Consider the following 24,830-nt stretch of genomic DNA (forward strand, 5'->3'; position numbering starts at 1 on the left):
GCCACTCCGCAGGAGAAAGACGAGGCTTTCTACTCCCGTCTCGGAAACCGACCAGGACAGTTCTACTCTGCCCTATGGGGTAGCTGTGAGTCAGAACCCACGCAAGGGGGTGACCATGAGGGTTCCGCAGCCAGAGGAGGCTCTGTGGGGCTGCGCGCATGTGCTCAGAGCTGAGTCTGACTCACAGCAATTGCAGGACATAGAAGAACCACTCCCCCGAGCTTCCCATCTTTACAGAGCAGGCGGCCACATCGTCTTTTTGAAGAGTGGGTATTGGGCTGGAGCTTTTGGCTAGCAGCCTAGAGAGCTTCCCCACTGTTGTTCCCCTTCCAGACTCTGGAGAGAAGCCTCAGGAAGATGGGAAAAGTATCCCCTCCCCAACTCACCCTCAGGTTCCTGAAAGCAGCACAGCCCAGGGGTACTTGTTGGGCTTCTGAATTATGGAACCAAAAACACAATAAACATATGCCCTGTTGGAACAGTGGCTAAACCTTGGGAAGTACAGGGCAGTCTACAGTATCCTGGTAAAGCCTGGAGCAGCAGAGGAACAAGGAGTCAGGAGTGGGAAGAAGAAATGGAACATAGAGCCATCTGCCTCTGGGAGGAAATGCCACAACCAGAAGCCCTGGGTAGGCCGAGTGTCACACTGATGGTAAAGCATTCACTATGCTGGAGGTGAGAGCATACACAGCACGTTAGTTTCCCAACCAATAATTCATGCACGTGGCTCCCCATTTCCAGTCCCTCCCATGTTCTCAACAGGGGTTCTGGGGTTAGCAGTGCCCTCTTGGCCCTCAGCAAAGGCAGGTGTTGGTTCTAAGGTACACACGTCTGACTAATGAGCTAACTAATGAGCGGCCTCTAGGAGTGTCCTCAGTGTTGCGTGAAGAGAACCGTCTTTGGGTGGCAGCCTGGGGGACCGTTCCAGCCTCTTTCAGACCAGTAAGTCTGGTCTTCCTGTTTTTTATTTTAATTCAAATTTTGTTTTATATTCTGTACTCTTTCCAACCAGAACTTTCAATGTGGCCTTGGTCAAAGTTGAAGAGCTAAGTACCATCTAATTCTATAGGCTTCACAGTAGGGTAGAGGCAGCTGTGGTGCTTGTGGGCCATTACATAAATGGATGTTTTCATCAGAGAGACCATAAAAACTGGAATGAAAGCAGCCCACCACTGGTACAATGACAGATATGAAGACCTATGGATTAGAATTGAGAAGACAAAAATGAACGGGGACCCACTAAAAACATGACATTTATACACATTAAAAGATTTCATCAAGAGTCAACAAAGAACCCACAGATTTGGGGAGGGGGGAGGGATCACTAACAATACATCAGATAGCAGGAAATTCTCCAAAAATCTATAGAAAACTACATTTTTAACAAGAAAAGTAAAATAATCCAATTAAAAAAATGGCCACAAGACATGAACAGACAATTTACCAAAGATCACATCTGGGCAGCCAACCCACCATATGAAGAGATGTTCAAGATCATTAACAACGAGAGAGATACAGTTAAAACAGCAACAAAACATCATCTTACACCGAACAGAAAACAAATGCTGGAGAGGATGCAGAAGGATGCTGGTGGTGCTACAGAATTACACAACCACTACGGGGATCAGCATGGCACTTCCTTAAACAACTGTAGCTACAAATACCTTATGATCAGCAATCTCTCCACTAGGCATATACCCTAAATAAATCAGGAATACAACACAAACTGACATATGTACTCCTGTGTTTACTGCAGCTATTTCCTTAACAGCAAAATCAAAGAAACAACCAAAAGCCCAAATTATAGAGGAATGGATAAACTCTGGTACATTCATACCATGGAATAGTATGCATGGATAAAAAACAATGACAACTCACTTAAACAGCGCAAGACATAGACAAAGCTAGTGAACATTATGCTTAGCAAACTCAGTCAATCTTACAAAGGTAAATATTTAACAGTATTAATTATTACTAGGAGAAATGAAGAAAAAGAAATGTGGCTTATACACCAACAGACAGGACTACAAGGAGGTGAGGGCAAAAACAGGGAGTGGGGAGGGACAGGTTATTGAGGAGGGAGGGAGGAATGATTTAGGGAAAAGAAAAAGAACCATATACATAGATGGTTTAACAGGATATTGTTGTTGATTTCATTTCATGAGATGGGCTATGTAAATATATATAATATGTAACATCAAACATAACATTAAAAAATAAAACAAGAACAAAAAAATCCTTCCAGATTTTTTTTTTTAACTTTGCAAGATTCCGTTTGTTGTTTAGACAGCAGGTATGGGGGGAGGGGTCCCTGGTGGGTCTGGTGTCCATTGTCATTGGCCAAGTGACGGGACCATGAAGCCCCATCAGTCAGAAACCACCAGACAGGATCAGGGAGCACAGATTGGAGGCTTTGGTCTCACTTCACCCTCGGTCCTTCTTGAGGGGAGTCTCAATATCCTTGCCCCACAACTTGAGGCCAATGGCCCTCTCAATTTTGCCCAGAAGCTGGTTGCTGGGGATGGCCTGCCAACTCTTAAAATCAGCGACGGCTTCTCATTGATTTTCGTGGCCAGGTCGTGTGTGAGCCCCTTGCTCTGCCGGCCCTGCTGGATGACCTTGCCCACTTCCAGGGTCATGCAGTCATTGTGCAGCTCTTTTTCTCAGTCCAGCTTGGTGGTGCACTTGGTGATAGAGTGCTGCTTTTTCTGACCAATGGCCCATTTCTTAGACAGCTCTACATCCTCCCCTCTTCTCTGTGCTGCCGGGATCACCTGCTTGGACTTGGTCTGGGCGGCTATGGGACCCTTTTTGCCCAGTATGGTCACTATGTCCAAGTCGGTGGGTTGGGCGCAGTTGGTGACTCTGTCCAGTGACTCTGAGGTGGCTATTTAAGACTCGGCGCATCATCAAAACCCCTCTAGATCCTTTAACCTTCCAACCTAAATAGCGGTCTGAGTGACTTAAAAAAAAAAAAGGTCCACAAAAAACATCTGACCAAATGGGAGAAAAGTGAGGGACAGATTTCTGTGTTACCATGAAACTCAAACTTGATGAAGCCATGGAGGCTGGGTGAACTGAGGAAACTACTACCCTAAGAAAACCTTCCAACCTTAAATCAAACACATCCCCTGAAGTCTTCTTCAAACAAACAATAGTATAGCTCGGCGAGTAAAGGTCTGTACTTAGTTTGTGCTCTTCTCAGATCATCTCTGTGGCCTCGAGTTGACAGTCCCTGGAAGGCTAGGGAAGAAATGTTGGGGCAGTGAGCTTAGAGAATGAGGGAGGGAAGGGCACTCCAAAAAGGGTGACACAACTTGAAGAACACAAAGTCACTGTGTCCAAAGTGCTGAGTAAATATAGAGTTTGTTGTGTATATTCTCAACAAAATCTTTCACATAGAAAAACAATTAGCAGGCATGTACAAAAGCAAGAAAATACAACCCATAATGAGAGTGAGTCAATCAATACAAATGAAACAGATTTTTTGGTACTGAATCAATCAGTACAAATGTTACTAGACAAGAACACTGAACTAACTCATTACTATACTTGCATTCTGGGTGGTTCAAGAAGCTACAGGACTATGCTAACTAGACAGAGAAGACCTGTGCCACACACACACACGGCACAGCAACAAATCAAAGTGGTCGAGATAAAAACTACAATGTGGGACATGAAAGATGCCGTAGATGGGATGAACAGCAGATGAGATATTAAAGAAAGTGTTAGAGAACCTGAAAACACAGCAGTAGAAACAGAGCATTGGTAAACTGAGGGGCAGCGTGGAGCAATAAAGTGGGTAGATGAAGTAGCTAACCTATGTGGTTGTTCCACTCACAATTCCATGTACAACAGAGGTCTAAATGCAGGCATGTACATATGAAAATATGTTTATATATTTCGATGGGGGGATGGATCTATGTACATATATTTATAGGTTTAGTATTAAGATAGAAGATGGACATGGGTCCTCTACTCAAGTACTCCCTCAATGCAAGAACACTTTGTTCTATTAATCTGCCATTCCATGATGCTCACCTTCCTGATCGCTGAAGACAAAATGGGAGCAAAAGCAAATGTGGTGAAGAAAGCTGGTGGTGCCCAGCTATCAAAAGAGATAGTGTCTGGGGTCTTAAAGGCTTGACGATAAACAAGAGGCCATCTAGCTCAGAAGCAAGGAAGCCCACATGGAAGAAGCATACCAGCCTGTGTGATCATGAGGTGTTGATAGGATCAGGTATCAGGCATCATCAGAACAAAAAATCCTATCATTGTGAATGAGGGGGAGTGTGGAGTGGAGACCCAAAGCCCATCTGTAGGCAATTGGGCATCCCCTTACAGAAGGGTAGCGGGGAGGAGCCAGTCAGGGTACAGTATAGCACCGATGAAACATACAACTCTCCTCTAGTTCTTTAATGCATCCCCTCCCCCACTATCATGACCCCAATTCTATCTTACAAATCAGGCTAGACTAGAGCATGTACATGGGTACAGATTAAGAGCCAGAAACACAGGGAATCCATGACAGATAAACCCCTCAGAACCAATATTGAAAGTAGTCATACCAGCAAGGTAATGGGAAGGGAACCAAACACATGATCTACATATAACCCCCTCCCAGGGGTACAGACAATAGAAAAGTAGGTGAAGAGAGACATTGGTCAGTGTAAAAGATGAAAAAATAATAATTTCTAAATTATCGAGGCTTCATGAGGGAGGGAGAGAGGGAGGGGAAAAATGAGAAGTTGATACCAAGGGCTCAAGTAGAAAGAAAATGTTTTGACAATGATGAGGGCAACAAATGTACAAATGTGCTTGACACAATGGATGCATATATGGATTGTAATGAGTTGTACAAGCCCCCAATAAAATGATTTTAAAAAGAAAGAAAACTACATATTTAAAAACAAAAGAAACCAAACTTGGCAAAAAAAGAGAATGAACTGCTACCAGGTCCTGAGCTGTCCTCATCAGCGTTATGCTTGAGGACACTTTGGCAGTCAGTGCGTCAAGGTCTTCCTCTTATTTACGGACCCTCCACAAGTATGATGTGTTTCTAGGTTCTGGTCTCTCCTGACAACATGTCCAAAGTATGTGAGACCAGTCTCCTGATCCTTGCTCCTAAGTAGCATCCTGGCTAAACTTCATCCAAGACAAACATGTTTGCCCATGGAGCTCTGGTGGTGTAGTGTTTAAGTGTTTGTCTGCTAACCACAAGGTCGGCAGTTCGAAGCCACCAGCCACTCCACAAGGAGAAAGGTGGGGTGTTCTACTTCCCTAAAGTTACAGCCTCTGATTCTCACAGGGACAGTTCTATCCCGCCAGATAAGGGCACTATGTGTCGGCATCAACTTGATGGTAACGAGTTGAGTTGTTCTGGAAGTTCACAGTACCTTCAATATGTTTTGCTAACATAATTCAAATGTACTGATTCTTCTCCAGTCTTCTTTCCTGACTGTCCAGCATTTACATGCATATGAGCTAACTGGAAATACTATGGCTTAGACATGAGATTCAGAGCTAAATTCATAAAAGAAAAGCTTAGCAAACAGATTAACTACAATTAAGAACTTCTCTCTGGGCAACGAATGTATAAGTGTGCTTTACACAACTGCTGTATGTGTGGATTGTGATAAAAGTTGTATGAGCCCCAATAAAATGATTAAAAAAAAATAATTTCGCTCTGAAGACAGCCTTAAGAGAACAAAAACTAAACATGTTGATGCCTCCAAGGTACATCACACAATGACAGACACCTTCTTCCTCCTATTTACCCTCTGAAGGAATAACAGATTCAAATTTACCCAGATTATAATGTCCTTGGCTCATTGAAGAAGGTCTAAAACACTGGAACTTTCCCAAGGACTGAAGTTTCTCTGAGAGAACCTCCAGCCAACCCCTGAGGTGTCATACTAACAAAGAGCCTCCCGGGTGGCTAGGGTTAAAATGAGCCATCCCAGAGGTAGAAAGGGAGGATCTGAAGCCCAAGAAGAGATGCGAGGAGCGGTCCTCTGGATGCAGGATCCCTGTGATGGGACCTCCCCCAGCCTAACACCACAGGTGAGAAACGAGGGCAGCAGCAGACACAGAAGCAGGAGACCAGCAGGAGATGGCCACAAGGGGTTTCCAGGCCAGGTTAGAGCTGAGTCTTTGGTTGGAAGTTAAGAGACAGAGTTGGGTGGCCCTGGGCACTGAGTGGCATGGCTAAAGAACACTTTCACACTTGCCAAAGCAGGACAGAAACCAGGCTGGCCCAAGAGGTCTGAGGAGCAAGGGCCAGAAAGAGGCCTGCACGTGGGTATGACTGAGAAGACATTATTCTGATTGAAAAATTGTATCCTGAATAGTTTCTGGCCCTGAGTTGTAACCTGTCACTTCCCTAATAAAGCCTATTAACATGAGTGCTGTCTCAGTTCTACTGGGCCAATGCAATGAATTAATAATCCTAGAGGAGAAGCAGAAACTGCTGTGGGTGGGCAGCTGGTGTCAGGATTGATCAAATGGTTGGAGAGTGGAAGTATAGACACACCTGCACTTTGAAGAGAGGGGTTATTCCATATTAAAATGTATTAAAAAACCAAAATGATGACAGTGCTATAAGGTAAAACAGAACTCAACAGGCTAGTGTAGAAAAGGTCCAGAAATAAACACCAGGAAGAATGAATTCAATGAGAAATAGGTTTGGTGCCCTAGTCAGATCGCTGGGTTTATAGTGTGAAACGGCTAGACACTGAAGAGAAACTTGGTCTCCCCCAACATCTCTCTTTACCCCCAAATAAATTCCAGGCTGATAAGAGCTATAGAAAGAGTTCTGGGGCACATGGGGTAAATGCTAAGCTGATAACCACAAGCATTGAATGTGAAAATGAAGTTGTAAAAATCCTACTAGAAAAGACAGGTTAAAAACAATTGTACAACTCTTCCTAATATGATTGGATTATTGAATGGTATAACATGCAGATGATGTGCTAATAAAACTGTTTTTTTTTAAAAAGACAGGTAAATAAGACCTTAGAGTAAGAAATAATTTCCCAAGCTGGGCACAAAACTTCAGAAAGTAAAATGAACACTGTTCAGAGTGACTGCCTGACAACTCAATGCAACCACTGAGTACAACCTTAAAAAACTAACCGTAGGCTCCAGCACTCCCACTCCAGGTGTCCATTGGGAAAAAAGAGCTGCAGCAGGACTGGACATGCGCAACAGCCAAAAGATGACAACCACTTACATGCCCACCAAGGGCTGAACGTAAACTATGGTACATACACACAAAGGGAAATTGTGCAGCGCTAAAAAAAAAAAAAACACAAAAAAAACATGATTCCACAAACACCTCTTAATGGTAATGGACCTGGAGGACCCTGTGCTGACTTAACTAAGTCAATCACTAAAGCACAGACATCTTAGAAGACCACTATGTGAAAAGTCAAGGAAGAGGATGTGTACACAGAAAGATGGTTACCACGAATCGGAGGAAGAAAGAAGAGAAATCACAAACTTGCATGTAGACACACATTACCTTGGGTACAGGGATAGCAATATACAATCGAGGGAGACTCCAGGGCTTACACAAAAGAACGAGGCAACAACGAGCAGCACTACCACACACACACAGCCCTGTGACAACAAACAAGAACTTATGAATGGATACATGCATAGATATGCAAGCTGAACAGGTGTGGAACATATATGGGAGAGTATACCCACAAGTATGTTTTGGTTTGCAGAGGTGAGTCCTCCTTAGGTGCGTGGTGCACAGTAGAACACTCAGAATATAACTGGGGAAAAGCTGCCTCCTCGGAGTCAAGTCACCCCTAATGAAGTGGGTGGAGCAAAACCTTCAGGCCTTCATTGCTGATGGAGTAAAGGCAACATGAAAATAAACAGCTGCGGGGATATGAGCCAGTCAGGGTGCAGGGTAGCAATGATAAAACATATAACTTTCCTCTAGTTCTTAAATGCTTCCTCCCCCCACTATCATGATCCCAATTCTACCTTACAAATCTGGCTAGACCAGAGGATGTACATAGGTACAGAGAGCAACTGGAAACACAGGGAATTCAGGAGAGGTGACGCCTCCAGGACCAGTGGTGAGAGTGGCGATGCCTGGAGGGTGGAGAGAATGTGGGATAGAAAGGGGGAACAGATGACAAGAATCTATGTATAGCCTCCTCCCTGGGGGAGGGACAGCAGAGAAGAGGGCGGGGGGAAACATTGGACAGTGTAACCTATGACAAAATAATAATAATTTATGAATGATGAAGGGTTCATGAGGTAGGGGGAGTGGGGAGGGAGGGGGAAAATGAGCAGCCGATATTAAGGGCTCAAGTAGAAAGCAAAGGTTTTGAGAATGATGATGGCAACAAATGTACTTATGTGCTTCACACAATGGATGGATGTATGGATAGTGATAAGAATTGTACGAGCCCCCAATAAAATGATTTTTAAAAAGAAAATAACAGCTGTACACATAAATTAATAATTGGAATATACCAAGTATGAATCTATGAAAATTGAAAGCTGTCAAAAATGAAATGAAACCCAGAGCGAGATATCTTTGTGAGTTTAAACGGAATGGTATTGGCCATTTTGAATCAGATAGTCATGTGGTTTACTATACTGGGAATGACAAATTCAAGAGGAATAGGGTCACATTCATCATCAAAAAGAATATTTCTCTCTCTCTCTCTCTCTCTCTCTCTCTCTCTCTCTCTCTCTCTCACTCTCTCTCTCTCTCAATCCTTGATCATCAGACCAAGGAACACCTCCATTTTCAAGCTACATTACCTGTGGGACACCTAACCTGTGGACTGTGTAACTGTAAAAAAAAATTTTTTTAAAAAAAGAATATTTCAAGATTTGCCTTGAAGGACAATGCTGTCTGTGATAGCATAACATCTATATGCCTACAAGGAAGACCAGTTAATACAACTGTTATTACTCATTATTTATCACTAAAGCTAGACATGAAGATACTGAAGAATTCTACCACTTTCTGCAGTCGGACACTGTTCAAACATGTAATCAAGATGCAGTGATAATTACTGGTGATTAGAATGTGGAAGTTGAAAACAAAGAAGAAGCAGTAATTGGAAAATGTGGCCTTGGCGATACAAAATTGAAAGTGGAGATCACGTGACAGAATTGTGCAAGACCAATGATTTCTTCATTGCAAGTAGTTTTCTCAACAACATAAACAGTGACTATACAAGGGAACTTTAGCAGATAAAAGCACAGGAATCAAATTGACCACATGTATGGGAGGAGACGCCGATAGAGCAGCTCGGGATCAACAGCCAGGACCCTAATTGAGGAACACCACATCAGTCATTCTTCTGCAAGTCTAGGCTGATGCAGAAGCACAGAAAAGCACATTCATGAGAGTCAGGTACCACTCTGAGCACATCCCATCCACATTGAGAGCCCACATCAAGAACAGATCGGACACACTGAACACTAAGGACCAAAGACCAGTCATAGGATGACATCAAGATCATCATACATGAGAAAGCAAAAGGTCATTTAAAAGACAGGAAAGAAAAAAAAACAAAGTAGATATCAAAAGAGACTTTGAAATTTGCTCTTGAACTTAGAGCAGCTAAAGCAAATGGAAGAAACGAAGGAGTAAAAGAGCTAAACAGAAATTTTAAAAGACAAGCGAGAGAAGACCAAGTAAAGCATTATCCAGACACAGACCTGAAGTTAGAAAACCATAAAGGAAGAACTAAAGCTGAAAGAGCTAAAGAAGAAATTCAAGCCCAAAGCTGCAATATTAAAAGATTATGTGAGCCAAATCACTTTGGGCGTTAAGGTACATCTGACCAAAAGCCATGATATTCTCAATCACCTCCTATGCATGTGAATGTCAGAGAAGACTGGAGAAGAACTGATGACACATGTGAACAGTGGTGCTGGGGAAGGATACTGAAAGCCCCATGGACTTCCAAAAGAACAGACAAATCTATCTTGGAAAAAGTACGGCCAGAGTGCTCCTTAAAAGTGAGACCAGCGAGACTCATCTCATGTATTTTGGGCATGTCAACAGGGGAGACCAGTCCTGAGAAAGAACAGACATCAGGCTTACTAAGATAGGAGGTCTGTGAAAGAGAGGAAGACTCTCCATGAGCGAGACCGATAGCATGGTACAGCAAGGGTTCAAACATAACAATTGTGAAGACGGCGCAGGACAGGGCGGTTTTGTTCTATTGTGCATAGAGTGGCTATGTTCATTAAGAACCAACTTGACACTGGTAAGACATTGAATGGTGCAAGAAGCATCAACAGAAGGTGAGAGGAAGACATAGTTACTGTACCAAAAAGAACTTGTTGACAGTCAACCATTTCAAGGGTTCGCATATGATCAAGAACCAATGGCACTGAAGGAAGTAGTACAAGCTTTAGGGAAGGCATTAGAAAAAAAACAAGGATTTATGAATAGATGGAAACCAATTGAAATGTTTCTACAAACTGATGCAGCTCTAGAAGCTACCCCTAGTCTATACCAAGAAATCTGTAAAGACAGTTAAGTGGTGGCCATCTAAGTAGAAGACGTCCCATATCTATGCCCATTCCAAAGAAAGGTGCCCCAACAGAATGATGAAATTATCAAGCATTAGCATTAATATCATATGTAATTAAACTTTTGTTGAAGATAATTCAGAAACAGTTGGAGCACTACATCAGCAAGAACTGCCAGAAATTCAAGCTGGAGTTAAAAGAAGGGGTGGAAGAAAAGAGAACAACGTTGATGTCAGGTGGGTCTTGGTAGAAAGCTGAGAATACTAAAAAGTTGTTTACTTGTTTTATTGACTATGCAAGGGCATGTGACTGTGGATCATACAAACTAGATAGCATTTAGAACAGGAATTCCAGAACACTGTGCTTGTGAGCAAAGGAAAGGTTGTATTCTTTCATTATACTTATTCCATCTGCCTAATAAGCTGAGAAGCTGGACCATATGCAGAACATAGAATCAGAATTGGAGGAAAGCTCATTAAAAACCTGTGATATGCAGATGACACAACTTGTTTGCTTAAAGCCAAGAGGACTCGAAACACTTGCTGCTGAAGGTGGATTCTAATTCAAAGGAAAATAAAACGAGAAATTCCCAAAAGACAACATCAAAATAAAGAGAGAACAACGCTATCAAGGATTTCATTTGCTTGGATCCACAATCAATACTCATAGAAACAACAGTCAAGAAATTAAGCCAAAAAAGTTTTTTTAAATAAAGAAAAAAATTAAAAAGAAATTAAGCAACATATTTGCACTGGACAAATCTGCTGCACAAGAAAGTATCAAAGAATTAACTTTAACGCTTTGAGGGCTAAGATCCACCTCACTCAAACCACAATTTCCAATAGTCTCATATGCACGTGAAAGCTAGACACTGAATAAGGAAGACTGCAGAAGAATTGATGGATTTGATTATGGTATTGGCAAAGAATTTTGAAAGCCCCATCAACTACCAGATGATCAAACTCTATCTTGGAAGAAGTACAATCAGAATGCTTCTTAGACTTGAGCATGGTGAGCCCTAAGTATTTTGGACATATAATCAGGGGAGGTCTTGTTCCTGGAATAAGACATATTCTTTGTAGAGAGTCCATGAAAAAAAAAGGAAAACCTTCGATGAGATGGACTGACACAGTGGCTGCCATAACGCGCTCAAACACAACAACTGTGTGATGGTGCGATATCAGGCATTGTTTGGTTCTGCTGTGTGTGTCCCTAGAGGTTGAAGCCAACTCCACTACCCCTTCAACAACATAGCAGAGCACACAGGAAGCAAAGACACGAAAACTTCACAGTCATAATAACCAAACACCCAGAGTGACTGAGTCAATGGATTTGGGAAGCTTAGTCTCCGAGGACATCTAAGTCAATTGACACAACACAACCCTAAAAGCAATATTCTGAATACTTTGGTGAGTAGCAAGTGGGGTCTTAAAGTTTGTGAGTTGTCTTCTAAGATGTAAATATTGCTCTCGTCTCTGGAGCAGAAAAGCGAAGAAAAGCAAATACTTAAGGAAACAATCAGCCTAAAGGGCTAATGGACCATACAGACCACAACCCCCACTAGCTCAAGATGAGAACTACACATTGTATACCTACCACCTCACACCACTGGCCAGGATTCGAGGTCCAGGCAGAATGGGAGATTCAAAATCACAAAAAACACCAGGTCCACTGGTCTGATAAGAATTTCCGAAATTAAGGGTGTGAGGGGCGATGCTGGGAGAGTGGAGGGTGAGTGGGTTGGAAAGGGGGAACTGATTACAAGGATCCACATGTGACCTCCTCCCTGGGAGAGGGACGGCAGAGAAGGGGGGGGAAGGGAGACTCCGGATAGGGCAAGATATGACAAAATAACGATGTATAAATTACCAAGGGCACATGAGGGAGGGGGGTGCAGGGAGGGAGGGGAAAAAAAAAGAGGACCTGATGCAAAGGGCTTAAGTGGAGAGCAAATGCTTTGAGAATGATTGGGGCAGGGAATGTATGGATGTGCTTTATACAATTGATGTATGTATATGTATGGACTGTGATAAGAGTTGTATGAGCCCCTAATAAATTGTTTAAAAATAATAATAATTTCCGAAATTATGGCTGTTAGATAACCTTCAAATCTGGAAATGAACAACCCCCCACCCCCGGAGGGCCACCTGGCAGCCAAGGAAGGTCTATAAAATGATCAATAACACTAATAAGAAACAGTATCAGAACAATTGGCTATATGAGACCACGAAGGGTAGCATTTGTCCAAAACCACAGTTTAGAAAGCAGGAAGGGGCAGGAAAGATGGGAGAGTGGAAATGGGACACTCAGGGAAGAAATGAAAAGGGTGCTGTGTTACACTGAGGGGACTGCAACTAAAGTCACAAAGCACAATGTGCATTCACCCCCAGGCCCCACGCCTCCCAGACCAAGCACTTATGGGACAAACCACTCACAATATGTGGGACAAATAAACTTCCCCAAGCAAGAAGAGGAAAGGACTCCAGCAAGGTGGCACCTAGAAAAAGGAGGGGAAGGCTGGTGTAGGTAACCCACATGCAGAACCAACAGCCAATAGGCCCCAGGGGAATGTGCAGCACACCTGTTATCTCCAGCACAGGGGTTGTGTCAGCTGAGCTCTCCCTAGGGCTAAGCACCCTGCAACCTCAGCACCTGAGCACCACAGCTCACACCCCTCACAGACACCACGCAGCTACCTGCTCACAGGGTCCCAGCCCCACAGTGCCAGTTAGTGGTCAGCAGGCCTTTCCCCAGAGACACAGGCTAGCACCAGCAGAAGACTCTCAGAGGGCCAAGCAGAAGCTGGCATAACCTGGGGGTCGCTGCAGGCATTCTTACCTATCATGCACATTGTTCAATGAGTACAGACACAGCTTCCTGTCGTCCCACTGCACCAATGGGCATTTGGTCCCTCCCGGGCCGAAAATGGGACAGTCAAGGCAGCCAGCTCGGGTGCACCCGGGTGCCTCCTCTAGGCTGACAGACGTGCTCAGGGCAGGAGGGCAGTGCCTCTAGAGGGCAAGGTGTGTGCAACGGGAAGGGAGCTAGAGGCTGTGGATTCAAAGACCCCCGATAGTCCTGCCTACAGTACATGTGCCCACCCCTCCAACTGGCCCACAGGTGTGAATGGGTCTCCACCAACGTGAGCCTTCAACACACCTCCTTCCACCTGTGTCAGCAAGTCAATGCTGAGCCCCCTGCCTGGAGCCTGGGGCCAGACCACCACCTGGGCTAGGTGATGAGGAGCACCTGCAACCCTACCACCACCGCCACCACCCCCCACCATCAGAAGGCTGTCACCTGGGGCTGCATCCTGCCCTCCTGCACTATTGGTAGAGGTACCTGCCAGGGGTCAGTTCTCTCAGATGATTAGAATCTTTAGATTGAAAAACCAAATCTCAACCCCCACCTGTCCAGCATCCTGGACAGAGGACAGCCACATGGCTGGAGAGGCGACTTCCCTCTGGCTGCTCAATCAGACCACCTGAAGCTTATAAGGGGCCCCAGACAGTCCTGGTTCTAGAAAGCTTCCAGTGAGCCTGAGTGCAGTCAGAGCTGAGGTCCTGCCCTCCAACAATGGCAGAGGGGGCACCTCACATGCGACTGTCCCCATAGGCCTGGTGCTCATGGGGAAGTGTCCTATCCACCCAATGGCTGCACAGTAGGGTCACCAGCAAGGACACACCAATCCCTGAAGTCTCAGTGAGGAGGCAGCACCTCTGCACAGCCAAGGACTGGAGGGAACCTCTGTGGCCTTGCCCTGCTGTGCCTGTCCCACAGAGAGGAAGCATGCCTTTAAACCGGTCATTCAGGGCAGAAACAGGTCACAAGGTCTGGAACCTGAGCTCTCACCTGGGCAGTGGGAAGGGGCAGGAGGGGGGACTAGAAAGGTGGCCAGGAGAGGGGGGTAGGGGGCAAGAGTTCAGAGAACAGGCACTCACCCTGAGGGAACAATCTGGTGCCCAGAAAGCAGGTGATTCCACAGTGAGGGCACCACCACCACCGACTAGCTCCTCCCAGCTGCCTCCAAAGCCTGAGGGTCCAAGCGAGGGCGGTGCTGCCGCCTCACTGTGCAGGTTTGTGGTGGTCTTGCAGACCTGCCACCTGCCGAGACCCCGAGCCCAGCCACCCGGCCTCCGCCTCACCCGCTGCCTTGCACTCAGCTCTGTGGGTCAGAAGTCAGCCTCCCACCCTCCTTCCTCCTCAGCACCCCACAGCCTGTCGGTCACCCTGCCAGCACCCTTCCAATGCCGGGCTCCAAGATCGTCTTGCAGGGCGCTCTCCCGCTTCCTGCGGAGCAGGGCACCCCAGGCCGCCACCACCTGGGTAGGGATGGTGACTCAGGCCATACTGGACTGGGAACAGTGTGACTCAGAAGGGAGGGAACCCGGGTCCCCCCTCAAGGTGTGGACAGTGCAATTCAAGCCCTCGGGTCCCCCCTCAGGGCAGGGGTGGTGACTCAGGCGACAACGGGTTGGGGACAGCGTCCCCTCTCAAAGGTGAACAGTGTGACTCGGGCTCTCGGGTCCCCTCTCCTAGGGCAGGCGCACGGCAGCCCAGCCGCACAGCGGGGGCGGGGCGCACGCCAGGGGCCAGGGTTTGGCCACTTGCTGAGACTCCTGCGGACCGGAGACCCGGCCCACCACGTCACCGCCGAGGGTGCAGAGGAAGCCGGGGACCCCACGGGGGAGCAGGAGCCCGCATGCCCCGGGGGAGCGGAGGGGACGACGACGGGACCCCAGAGGCCTGAGGCGGGGACCGGGAGCCAGCGTGGGAGGAGGGGAACTTCCGGGTTGGGAGGCGGGAGCTGCACACCTGCGCCGTAGAAGCGACCTCGCCGGCCCGGCGACGCAGGGACCCTGACCGCACACGCTCGGCCGCTGACCTTGGGGCGGCCCCGAGCCCTGCCCGCCGACTTGCCTGGCCCAGAGGGCAGCCTGACCTGTCCCCCGGCCGTGCGAGAGCGCCCCACGGCCCGCAAGCTGCCCGCCCGTGCGCTCGCCGTTTACCTCAGAAGCTGCCGCCGCTGCCGCCTCAGGGGTGCCGCCCTCCCGTCCAGGAGAACCGGAGTGGGCGGGGCCTCGCCGCCCCAGCCAACTGCAGCCCTGCTCGCGGCGGCGGCGCCCCGCCCCCCCGCGATCCCTGCTCTCATTGGTCGGCTGCGTGTCCGTCTCGCGCTCCCGCCCACCCACCGTCTCCAGGCTGGCAGCAATACGCATGCTCTGCTTCGGTTCCGGCCCGCCCGCAGCCCCGTGACCTCCGCACCCCACTGTTGGGTACTATCCGAGCGAGCGCTATGGGCGACCCAGGCCGCCGTCCCGAGCGCGCTGCTCGGGCACTGATCTCGCTGAGGCGTTGAACTTGGGCGCCTATCCGCTCAGTTCTGTGTACACACACTCATACCCATTATCTCTAGCACACAAGCATGAACACCACCCACCAGGCACCCCCCACACACACACAGGTGGTGGCTGCAGGCACATAGGTAGGGTACAGAACACACAATGGGCACGCGGGATGCAGATCCCCCCCACACACACACAATCACAGGCAGGCCAGCTCACACAAGTTCGAGGGCATACACAGGCACACACACATGCACACACAATATACACGGAGACACGTACACTATACACAAGCACACATACAGGGACACTTGGGCACACATACCTGCCCACAGGGACACACGGACACAAAGGAACACATAAACATCAACAAAAAGGGACACACATATATCACTCACACATTGAAACACACAGGAAGGCATGTACACTTTACAGAGTCAGCTGGAGCTGTTAGCCAGAACAAGAGGAAGAGGCTAAGAAGAGGCAGGCGGCCTATCCTCAGCCCACCCCTGCTAGGTCATTCACTCCACTCATGGGTGATGGTTAAGATTGTGCATGCGTGTGAAGAGCCCTGGTGGGATAGTGGGTTGCACATTTGGCTGCTTGCCACAAGGTTTAGCGGTGCAAAACCACCAGTTGTTCTGCAGGAAAAAGATGAGGCTTTCCACTCCCATAGTTAGTTTCAGGAGCCCACAGCGGTATTTCTACCCTGTCCAGTGGATCACTGTCAGTCAGCATCAACTCAAGAGCAGCGAGTTGAGTTTTGAAAGATAGATGTAAGTTTTGCTGTTTCTGCTTCTCGAAAAAACTCAACCTAAGATACCACTCAAAACCTCCCACTGATGTTCATGCTTCATTCAGTGCACGAGGGCACCCCAAAGGGTTTTCTGAGCTCAGGAACTCACCTCCCAGCCCCAGGTTGTCTCCCTTCTCTCGGCACACACAGGCTTTACATTGTCACGGCTGCTAAGTTACATGTATTAAATCAATCTGACTAGACTTGATGGCAGTAAATCTAGTCCCCATACTAGGGTGAGGTCCATGAAGAAAAAGCTCAAGGCCCACGCCCACTGTTTGCTCCAAGGGACCCAGTACAGAGCCTGGGAGTGCATCTCAGTGGATGGACAGATAGATATGCGTTACAATGAGAAGGAAAAAGAGGGAATGAAGATTTTTAAAGGGAGAGAGGACAAAAGCCGGTGACTGTTCTGGGCCCTGCCTGCAGCTTCTCAGCTCGACACCCACTGGTGTTCAGCTGCCTGTTGCACTGGTGGGAGCTGAGAGGGGAGGAGGGCATGGCTGGTGGACCCAGAACCCAAGCTGGACACAACAGCTCAGTGGCACAGCCGGCCAGGCTCAGGCTACTTGGGTTCCCTCTGCTGCCCCAGCGCTAAGGATGACAGTGCTTTGGACTCACCTGAGCTGCACTTCTCCAGGCTTTATAACACTCATCTTAAATCCCCGCTGCTCAACATTCCTGGGGCGGTTCTCAGCCTATGTCTTTCCTGTACTGCAGGCCTCCTGGCAGCCCAGTGCTGTCGGGGAGTCCAGGGCGGTGCAAAGCTACCAGGGGTTGGAGTTATCAAGCTTTCTCCCTGGAAGAGCATCCACTCCTTTTCCCCACATCTACCCTTCTATCTGCAGAGGGGCAGCCAGGAGTGGATGAGTGCCGCCTTACAGCAGGGGTGGGTGTTCTCAAAGTCCTCTATGGCTGTGGGAGCATTTCGGCAGAGGTGCCTAAGGAGCCCCTGCCAAAGACCCCATGAGGAGGCCTCCGCCACCCCACAGACCACCCCATTCTTTCATGACCTTTTGTGGCAGCCACTGAGGCTGCCCCAATGTTCTAGCCCTTGAAGTGGGTGCTCACCCCACAAAGGCAGGCAGTTCAGAACGAGGTCATCAAGGCACAATGCAGAAGCAGCTCTAGAACTCCTCCATTCTAGAACCTGCCCCAGCAGGCCCGGAACCACTCACCCCCACACTAGGACGTACTGTGCTAAGCTTCCTGCTCTGAATCTTCAACCTGGTCAGTCCCTCCCTCAGCCCAGGAAGCCTTCAGAGTCTCAGCTGCTACCTCAAAAAGGCACAAGGCAACCCAGACCTCTGCTGTGCACGGTCCTCCTGGCACCTGTGAAGCCTCAGCCCCAGCCTTGCTGGCCCCTGGCCCATGGCCCCAAGGTGAACTGGACCTCCCCGAACCTGCCCTCGGACCCCTGCCTGTCATGAAGGGCAGCAGCCGCCGAAGGCTGGGCCAACGCGTCTTCACAGAGCAGGTTCGAGAGTGCCGGGACAAGGGCTACCTGCTGTCCTCCAAGAAGATCGGCTCTGGTGCCTTCTCCAAAGTCTACTTGGCCCGTGCCACGCCAGAGAGGATCCAGCATAATGCCAGGCTGTCTGCTGACCTGCAGGACAAGCACCATGCCATGGTGAGGACCCTGCCCAGGCCACCCTTTCCCATAGGCTCAGGTACCTTCAGTGTGCTCTGCCTGCCGAACCAGGCTGGGAGGTGCTCGCAGTGCCCACACTCCATAAACCAGGGCCTGAGGGAGAGGCAAAAGCACTCCCCTCAGCGATTCCAGCAAGAGCCATGGTCAGGATACATCCACCACCCTCCCCCCGCAGGTGGCCATCAAGATTGTGTCCACAGCCGAGGCACCCGCGGAGTTCTCCAGAAAGTTTCTTCCTCGGGAGATCTCATCCCTCAACGCCACCTACAAGCACCTGAACGTGGTAGGCAGCCTCCACAGCCCACCCTGCCAAGGCCTTAGGGAAGAGCCTGACCGCTCCTGGGTGATTGATGGGCAGGTGGGTCCTGCAGGTGCAGCTGTATGAGACTTACCAGAACAGCCAGCGCTCCTACCTGGTGCTGGAGCTGGCCACCCGAGGGGACCTGCTGGAGCACATCAACTCCATGTCAGCCCGCCGCTGCAGCCCCGGACTGGAGGAGGACGAGGCCCGCAGGCTGTTCTGGCAGCTGGTCAGTGCTGTGGCCCACTGCCACAGCTCAGGCATTGTGCACCGGTGAGGGCCCGTGGCACGCACGCATGGCACAGCCACCAAGTACTAGACCCAGCCCCCCCTTTTCCCACTGTCACAGTTCAGGAAGTGTGCACCGATAAGGCAAGCTCACATGCACGCACACAGAGCAAGGCCACCCAGCACCAGCCCCTGCCCCCTCCCCACCCAGGGACCTGAAACACCAGGCCCGCCCCCCCTCCCCTTCCCCACTCAGGGACCTGAAACATCAAGCCTGCCACCCCACCTTCCCCACACAGGGACCTGAAGTGTGAGAACATCCTGCTGGATGAGCAAGGTCTCCTAAAGCTAACTGGTGAGTGGGGGCCCTCAACCCTGCCTGGAACCTACTCTCAATTTCCCCAGGATGTCCAATGCCCGTCCTCGCAGATGCCCTGCCTCAACACTGCCTGGCCTCACCTGTGAAGGGAACCAAACATTTTGCCCCCAACTTGATTCTGGTCATCAACCGTCCCACCAGGAGGCACACACATACACACACACACACATACCACCCCTCCCTCCCCCTTGCCCTGGTGACCCCTCTTGACGTCACCCATGCACCTTGCCCCTCCCCTGCCCAAGACTTTGGCTTTGCTAACTGCTCTGGACTCAAAAACGCCCTGCTAAGCACCTTCTGCGGCTCAGTGGCCTACACGGCGCCGGAGATCCTCATGAGCAAGAAGTACGCAGGGGAGCGGGCTGACCTGTGGAGTCTGTGAGTGCCCTCCCAGGGTACCCCATCCGGGCCGGGAGGTAGCGGGGAGCAGGCCCTGAGGAGCCCATGCCCCCAGAGGTGTCATCCTCTACGCCATGGTGACGGGGAAGCTGCCCTTCAAAGAGCGCCAGCCCCACCGCATGCTACACCTGATGCGCCGAGGGCCCACCTTCCGCCCGGGTCTGTCCTCTGGTGAGATGCCCTCTGGGTCGCCCCACTGAGCAGCAGGCTGGGCAGGATGGAGGAGACGGGCCTCCATAGCCCTGGTACCTAACGAAGGGGAGGGGCTAACTACCTACCCTCCGCTGAGCTCCCACCCAAGCTCCGTCCCCAGCCTTGGGTAATCCCTTGGATAGTTGGCCACCTGTGGTAGCTTAGTGTCCCCATTGAGGGCGGCGATGGGCCGGGTGGGAATGGCGGCGGGGCACAGCCGCCAACCTCACTCGCAGAGTGCCAGGACCTGATCCGCGGCCTGCTCCAGCTCCGCCCCGACGCCCGACTCGACTTGCAGCAGGTGACCGCGCACCGCTGGATGCTGCCCTCTGCGCCTGCGCTCTTCCGCAATGTGCTGGGCACCGCGCCAGGTGTGGATCGGGCCTCGGAGGCCTGGGGGAGGACCGGCCCTCTTCCCTGCTGCTCCTCTCCACTCCTTTACCCCCGCCCGCCCTTCCGTGTTACAGAGGAACCCAAGTTCCCGACCACCGCGGATGAAGTTCCGCGTCCTAAGGACACGGAGCCCTCGGGGATGCTCTTGCAGCTTCAGCGCCCCCAGCGGCCAAGCGCCCCCTACGATCGCACATCGGAGCCGACGCCTGTTTTCGGGGCGCCCAGGCTGCTGCAGGCCCACCCGAGACGCTGTGTGGCCTCCCCAGGAGTGGGCTTTCGGCGCCCAGGTGCAGCCAGCTGTTCCCAGCAACCCCTGTCGCTGTGTTCCATCTCTGCTGCCCCCAAAGAGGCGAGGCACTGCCAAGTCAAGTGAGGGATGGGCAAATAAAGTTTATTTTCTGAGAATTCAAGGTGTGGGCGCCCTGAGGAGGAGGCGCACTCGAGGGTCATCAGCTGGTGGCACGGAGGTGGGAAGGCAACGGAGGCAGGTCGTACAACCACCTGGGGCCTGGCAGCAGCGGGACAACCAGAGGATGCGTGGAACTAGGTTCCAGATAAGGCCAACAGTGGGATCAGAGTGGCTGGGGAGAGGTTGCGGCAGGTGGCAAGCCCATAGACACCTCAGAGGCTCAGCTTGCGGGGGTGGGGTGGGGTTGTGTGGAGTCTGGAATAGCATGAGCAGCTGAGGCTGGGGAGCTGACCAGGGAGATCGTAGGAGTCTGGATATGAGGGACTGGGAAGCTGGGCATGACCCCAGACACAGGCCCAGCGTGAAGGTGGAAGCCTCAGGGGAAAACAGCAAACCAGTCATGGGGAAGCTCTTGGGGGCAGCCAGTGCGGGGCGAGAGAGTCGAGGTCTCAGGCAGTCAGAGACTAGGAAGCCCAGAGGGACTTGGGAGGGGCTGGCAGCAGGATGGGCATCACTGCAGTGCCCAGAACATGGGGGACCCCAGCTGAGCCCTCAAAGTTCTACTGACAACCCTCCACGTCCCACGTGGAGGCAGCCAATCCAGACCTCCTGCTGGTGGTGACAGGGCACAGGACTGGAAGGTGTCCTTAGTCTTCCAAAAGTTCACTGGGTGAGCTGGGTGGCTGTAGCCTCAGGCTGGGAGCCTCGACACAACTCCTGCTCTTACCCAGTCATGGCCACAGGCCAGCTCCAGAGATACCTGGAGGGAGAGTGGAGGTGGTGGCAGCTGTGGGGGCCTCAGGGGGGTGCACGCCTCTCCTGCACCTGTTGCTCCTGCTCACACTGTTCCTGTTCATGGCGGTCCAGTTGCTGCAGCCGCTGCTCCACGTCCTCGGGCACCTGGACCTCTAGCAGGTTCTCCATGCCACACTCAGGCTCATCGCCAATAAGCACCTGTGTGTGAGGCAGGAGGAGGGAGAAGGTGAGCAGCTGGCAGGGATGGGAGCAGTTCCCCCCACAATGCACCCACCTGGATAAGCTTTTCACAGGCCATTCGGACAGCAGGCTCCGGTTCCCAGCTGTGCAGCTCTCGAAGGACCAGGTAGGCTCCCTGGTCTCGCACCTGCTGCCGACCTGGTGCTGTAGCTGTCAACTAATATGGGGTGAAGGTTACCCAAGGGTCAGTGTGTATGTGGTGGGGTGGCATGAGGGTAACAGGACCCCAGCTCACCAGCATGATGGCCTCAATGAGCATCTTGCGGATGTCAGCATCCGGTTCTCGCTGCTTGTCCGGAGGGAGGTACTGCAGGTCGACAGGCAGTCCTGGGGGCAGGTGTGGGCCCCACTGGGTCTCTGGGTACAGCCCACCACCTCTCTGTAGGGCCCACCCTGAGGTCCCACCCAAACCACTCACGTTCCATCTCTTCCTCGGGAAAGTCCTCCGGCCCCGCCAGGGGCAGCAGCAGGAACGGGAGAATGTCCACCTCAGGACCCAGCAACCATTCGTGGTGTCCTGGGGCAGTGTTGAGAGAGACCTCGGGGGTCAGTCCCCACCCCTGGTAATGCCCCAGCACCACTCACTATGCTCCCGTCGCTCCCATCCCCAACAACGCCCCTAAAACCACTCACGGTGCTCGAAGCAGCAGTTTCGAAGCGTCCCCACCACTCCGCCCCTTCGAACGGAGGAGTCTGCTGCCTGGATGAGGGGCAGGAGCCGCTGGATAACACACCTAGAGAGAGGGCCTGTTCAGAGGCAGCCGGCTCCCTGCCAGCCGCCCCTCCCCACCCTTCGGCCGCCTTGGGCTCCACCTGTCGGAGTCCAGCAGGAAGGAGCGCGCCGCTGGCCGCTGGCTGAGGTTAGAGAGCAGCGGTGCCAGGTAGTGCAGGGGCGCAAGGGAGTTGTAGTTGGGCGTGCACAGCGCGCGCACCAGGCGCTCTAGCACTGGCTCCCCCGGCTCTGCGGCCTCCAGCACCCCCATGACAGCGGCGCAGGGCGCCGGTTCGCGGCTGAGGTTGGCCAGCGTGGCGGCCGCCTCGTCCGCCCAGGGCCACTGTGGATCCAAGGCTCGGCCCAGCAAGCGGGCAAGCAATCCGGGGTCGGCCGCCAGCAGCGGTTCGTGCAGGACCGGGTCGGCTGCCAGATTTACCAGCGCGCGGGCGGCGTCACAGGCCGAGGCCGGGGCCCGGGATGCCGCCAATTCGGCTAGCGCCCGCAGCAGGGCCGCCTGCCTGCCGAGCAGCGCGCGGCCCGGTCCGGAGCCGGTCAGCGCCAGCACGTGCCGTACCGCCGCCGCCTGCAGGTCCGCCCGCGCCCCCAGCGCCAGGAAGGGCAGCAGCTCCCCGGCCTCCGCCTCGGCGCCATCGTCCACTGCTCCCCGCACACTGGTGGCGTCCGCCGCCGCCTCCATGCAGCTGGCCCTGCAGGAGCCGAGGAACCGGACTGCTGGTCAGCTTCCAGCGTCAACACGTGGGCCGCGGCTCCGCCCACCAAGGTCGCAGCGACCAATCCCAGGCTGTTGCACGCTTTGCACACCGGGCGGGGGCGGGGCCCGGGGCATTGTGGGACTAGATTTCCAGCCGGAAGTCGGGCGCGTGCACAGCAAAGGTAATCCGTGCTGCCTGCGGTCTCAGTTTCTGCCAGCTGCTACTACGTTCTCCTCATCACCCTGGCCTCGCTCCGGTGTTCTGCAAAGGTCACCCCGTGGGCCAGCGTGGACTGGCCAGAGCACGTCGCCCCATTTGCCAGGAAACTCGGTGCCCAGGGTGTGTTTCATCCACTTAGCGGACCTTGGTCCGTGGTCTGCACCCCAGCTCCCCACCCCGGCCTGGCACTCAGAGATGGACGGCACCTCCAGTCACTAAGTGTCTTGAGTGAGGGTGTGGCCCATGGAGCCACTTGGAAAAAAGGCGCCACCTGGAAAAAAGACGCTTGGCTACTAGGATGCAGGACCACAGGGAGCTGGGCAGAACAGAGCTGTGGAGTAGGCTTCTGAGCATCAAGGAGGGGATGTCTGGGGCTTTGGTCTGGACAAGAAGGAAAACCATGAATGTATTCATATGATCAGGAAGTGCCAAGGGGCTCTGACACTGAGCTTTCTATCCCGCAGCGCTCTCCGCCCTTACCCCAACTCTCTGTGGTCTCAGGTCACTTTCTTCTTCTGCTGCTGCTGCTAGAAGCCTCAGCACAGCTGGGAGAAGAGTACTGGGAGCTCCCAGCAGCATGGACCCAGCAGAATAAGGTTTCTACCCTCAACAAGATCCTCCCCAGGGAGGCACTCCACTCAAATTTTCCTGTCCCCCACTGGGCCAACCATTGTGGGTGGATCAACCCCCTCTAGAAGGGCATGAATTTTACCTGAGTCTCCACTTTTTAAGATACCTGTGATGTCACTAGTCTTGTGCACAACTGGAAGAAGAGCATTGCAGACAGCAAGTACAAAGTCCTTACATCTGGAAAGACCTTGAGCAGCTCAGGGGTGACTCTGAGACCTCTAGTGGTTTGTCCTAAGCAACCAACCTTATACTTCGCAGATCGCAGGTGCCCCCAAATGATTTGTCCAGGGAGTGATTGCCTCCCACTACTCTCCAGAGGACATTCACTTCCCCCACCCCCTCAGTGCTGAACTTTGTTTCTTCCACATCCGTTTTTAATATCAGATTTTTAATGCTTAATATTTTAATGCTTAATATTGTGGGTGTATATTTTAGTTCTATCACTTGTCTGTCAGTTTGTCATACTCTGGTAGCTGTGACTTGCTGTGATGCTAGAAACTATGTCACTGGTATTTCAAATACCAGCAGAGTTGCCCAAGGTGAACAGGTTTCAGCTGAGTTTCCAGGCTAAGAACAGACTACACAGCATGAATAGATGGTCCACTTCTAAGGACTTAGCCACTGAAAAACCTTATGAGTAACAGCAGAACATCAAAAGATAAAATGCCAGAAGGTGAGCCCCTCATGTTGGAAGGCACTCAAAATAGACTGAGGAAGAGCTACCTTAAGGTAGAGTTGGCCATAGTGACATGGACAGAGTAAAGCTTTCGAATTTTTTATCTGCTGATGAGACATGACCCAAAATAAGAAGAATCACCTGTAAACATCTATTAATAATTGGAATGTGCAAAATATGACTACAGGAAAATTTGGAAATGAAAAATGAAATGGATGACAAAGATCTATATCGTTGGCATTAGTAAATGGAAATAGATCGGCATTG

At 51.1% G+C, this 24,830-nt stretch overlaps 3 protein-coding genes and 1 pseudogene across 6 annotated transcripts in view; 1 reads left to right on the forward strand and 3 right to left on the reverse strand.

Annotated features, from left to right (window-relative positions):
• The window catches only part of MROH1 (maestro heat like repeat family member 1), a 44,591-nt gene extending 29,009 nt beyond the window's left edge, over nucleotides 1-15,582 (reverse strand). For all 4 annotated transcript variants that reach the window (XM_075549115.1, XM_075549116.1, XM_075549114.1 and 1 more), the window contains exon 1: nucleotides 15,531-15,582. The gene's annotated coding sequence lies outside the window, so the exon portion shown is untranslated. The remainder of the gene's footprint in view (nucleotides 1-15,530) is intronic.
• On the reverse strand, nucleotides 2,425-15,740 carry LOC142448549 (endothelial differentiation-related factor 1 pseudogene; annotated as a pseudogene).
• Nucleotides 15,741-18,088: 2,348 nt separating this feature from the next.
• LOC142448550 (testis-specific serine/threonine-protein kinase 5-like) lies at nucleotides 18,089-20,578 on the forward strand. Its single transcript, XM_075550505.1, has 8 exons — nucleotides 18,089-18,292; nucleotides 18,489-18,596; nucleotides 18,685-18,887; nucleotides 19,142-19,197; nucleotides 19,467-19,599; nucleotides 19,676-19,791; nucleotides 20,049-20,183; nucleotides 20,280-20,578. Exons 1-8 carry the CDS (start codon nucleotides 18,089-18,091, stop codon nucleotides 20,576-20,578), a joined length of 1,254 nt encoding a protein of 417 aa, XP_075406620.1.
• HGH1 (HGH1 cochaperone) lies at nucleotides 20,576-23,076 on the reverse strand. Its single transcript, XM_075550553.1, has 6 exons — nucleotides 22,424-23,076; nucleotides 22,244-22,344; nucleotides 22,029-22,127; nucleotides 21,846-21,937; nucleotides 21,645-21,767; nucleotides 20,576-21,568 (listed from the first exon to the last, which is right to left on the reverse strand). Exons 1-6 carry the CDS (start codon nucleotides 23,020-23,022, stop codon nucleotides 21,413-21,415), a joined length of 1,170 nt encoding a protein of 389 aa, XP_075406668.1. The 5' UTR covers nucleotides 23,023-23,076; the 3' UTR covers nucleotides 20,576-21,412.
• Nucleotides 23,077-24,830: the final 1,754 nt, after the last annotated feature.

This window comes from Tenrec ecaudatus, chromosome 5, assembly GCF_050624435.1.
Source record: "Tenrec ecaudatus isolate mTenEca1 chromosome 5, mTenEca1.hap1, whole genome shotgun sequence".
In the NCBI taxonomy this organism is placed as follows: domain Eukaryota; kingdom Metazoa; phylum Chordata; class Mammalia; order Afrosoricida; family Tenrecidae; genus Tenrec; species Tenrec ecaudatus.

Excerpts from the sequence above, each read along its gene's own strand:
- LOC142448550 (XM_075550505.1), top strand. The coding sequence starts at position 18,089 with ATGAAGGGCAGCAGCCGCCGAAGGCTGGGCCAACGCGTCTTCACAGAG. Across the intron at positions 18,293-18,488 it reads AGGACAAGCACCATGCCATG|GTGGCCATCAAGATTGTGTC; the intron begins GTGAGGACCCTG and ends CTCCCCCCGCAG. Across the intron at positions 20,184-20,279 it reads TGTGCTGGGCACCGCGCCAG|AGGAACCCAAGTTCCCGACC; the intron begins GTGTGGATCGGG and ends TCCGTGTTACAG.
- HGH1 (XM_075550553.1), bottom strand. The coding sequence starts at position 23,022 with ATGGAGGCGGCGGCGGACGCCACCAGTGTGCGGGGAGCAGTGGACGAT. Across the intron at positions 22,345-22,423 it reads TTCCTGCTGGACTCCGACAG|GTGTGTTATCCAGCGGCTCC; the intron begins GTGGAGCCCAAG and ends CCCTCTCTCTAG. Across the intron at positions 21,768-21,845 it reads TCATTGAGGCCATCATGCTG|TTGACAGCTACAGCACCAGG; the intron begins GTGAGCTGGGGT and ends ACCCCATATTAG.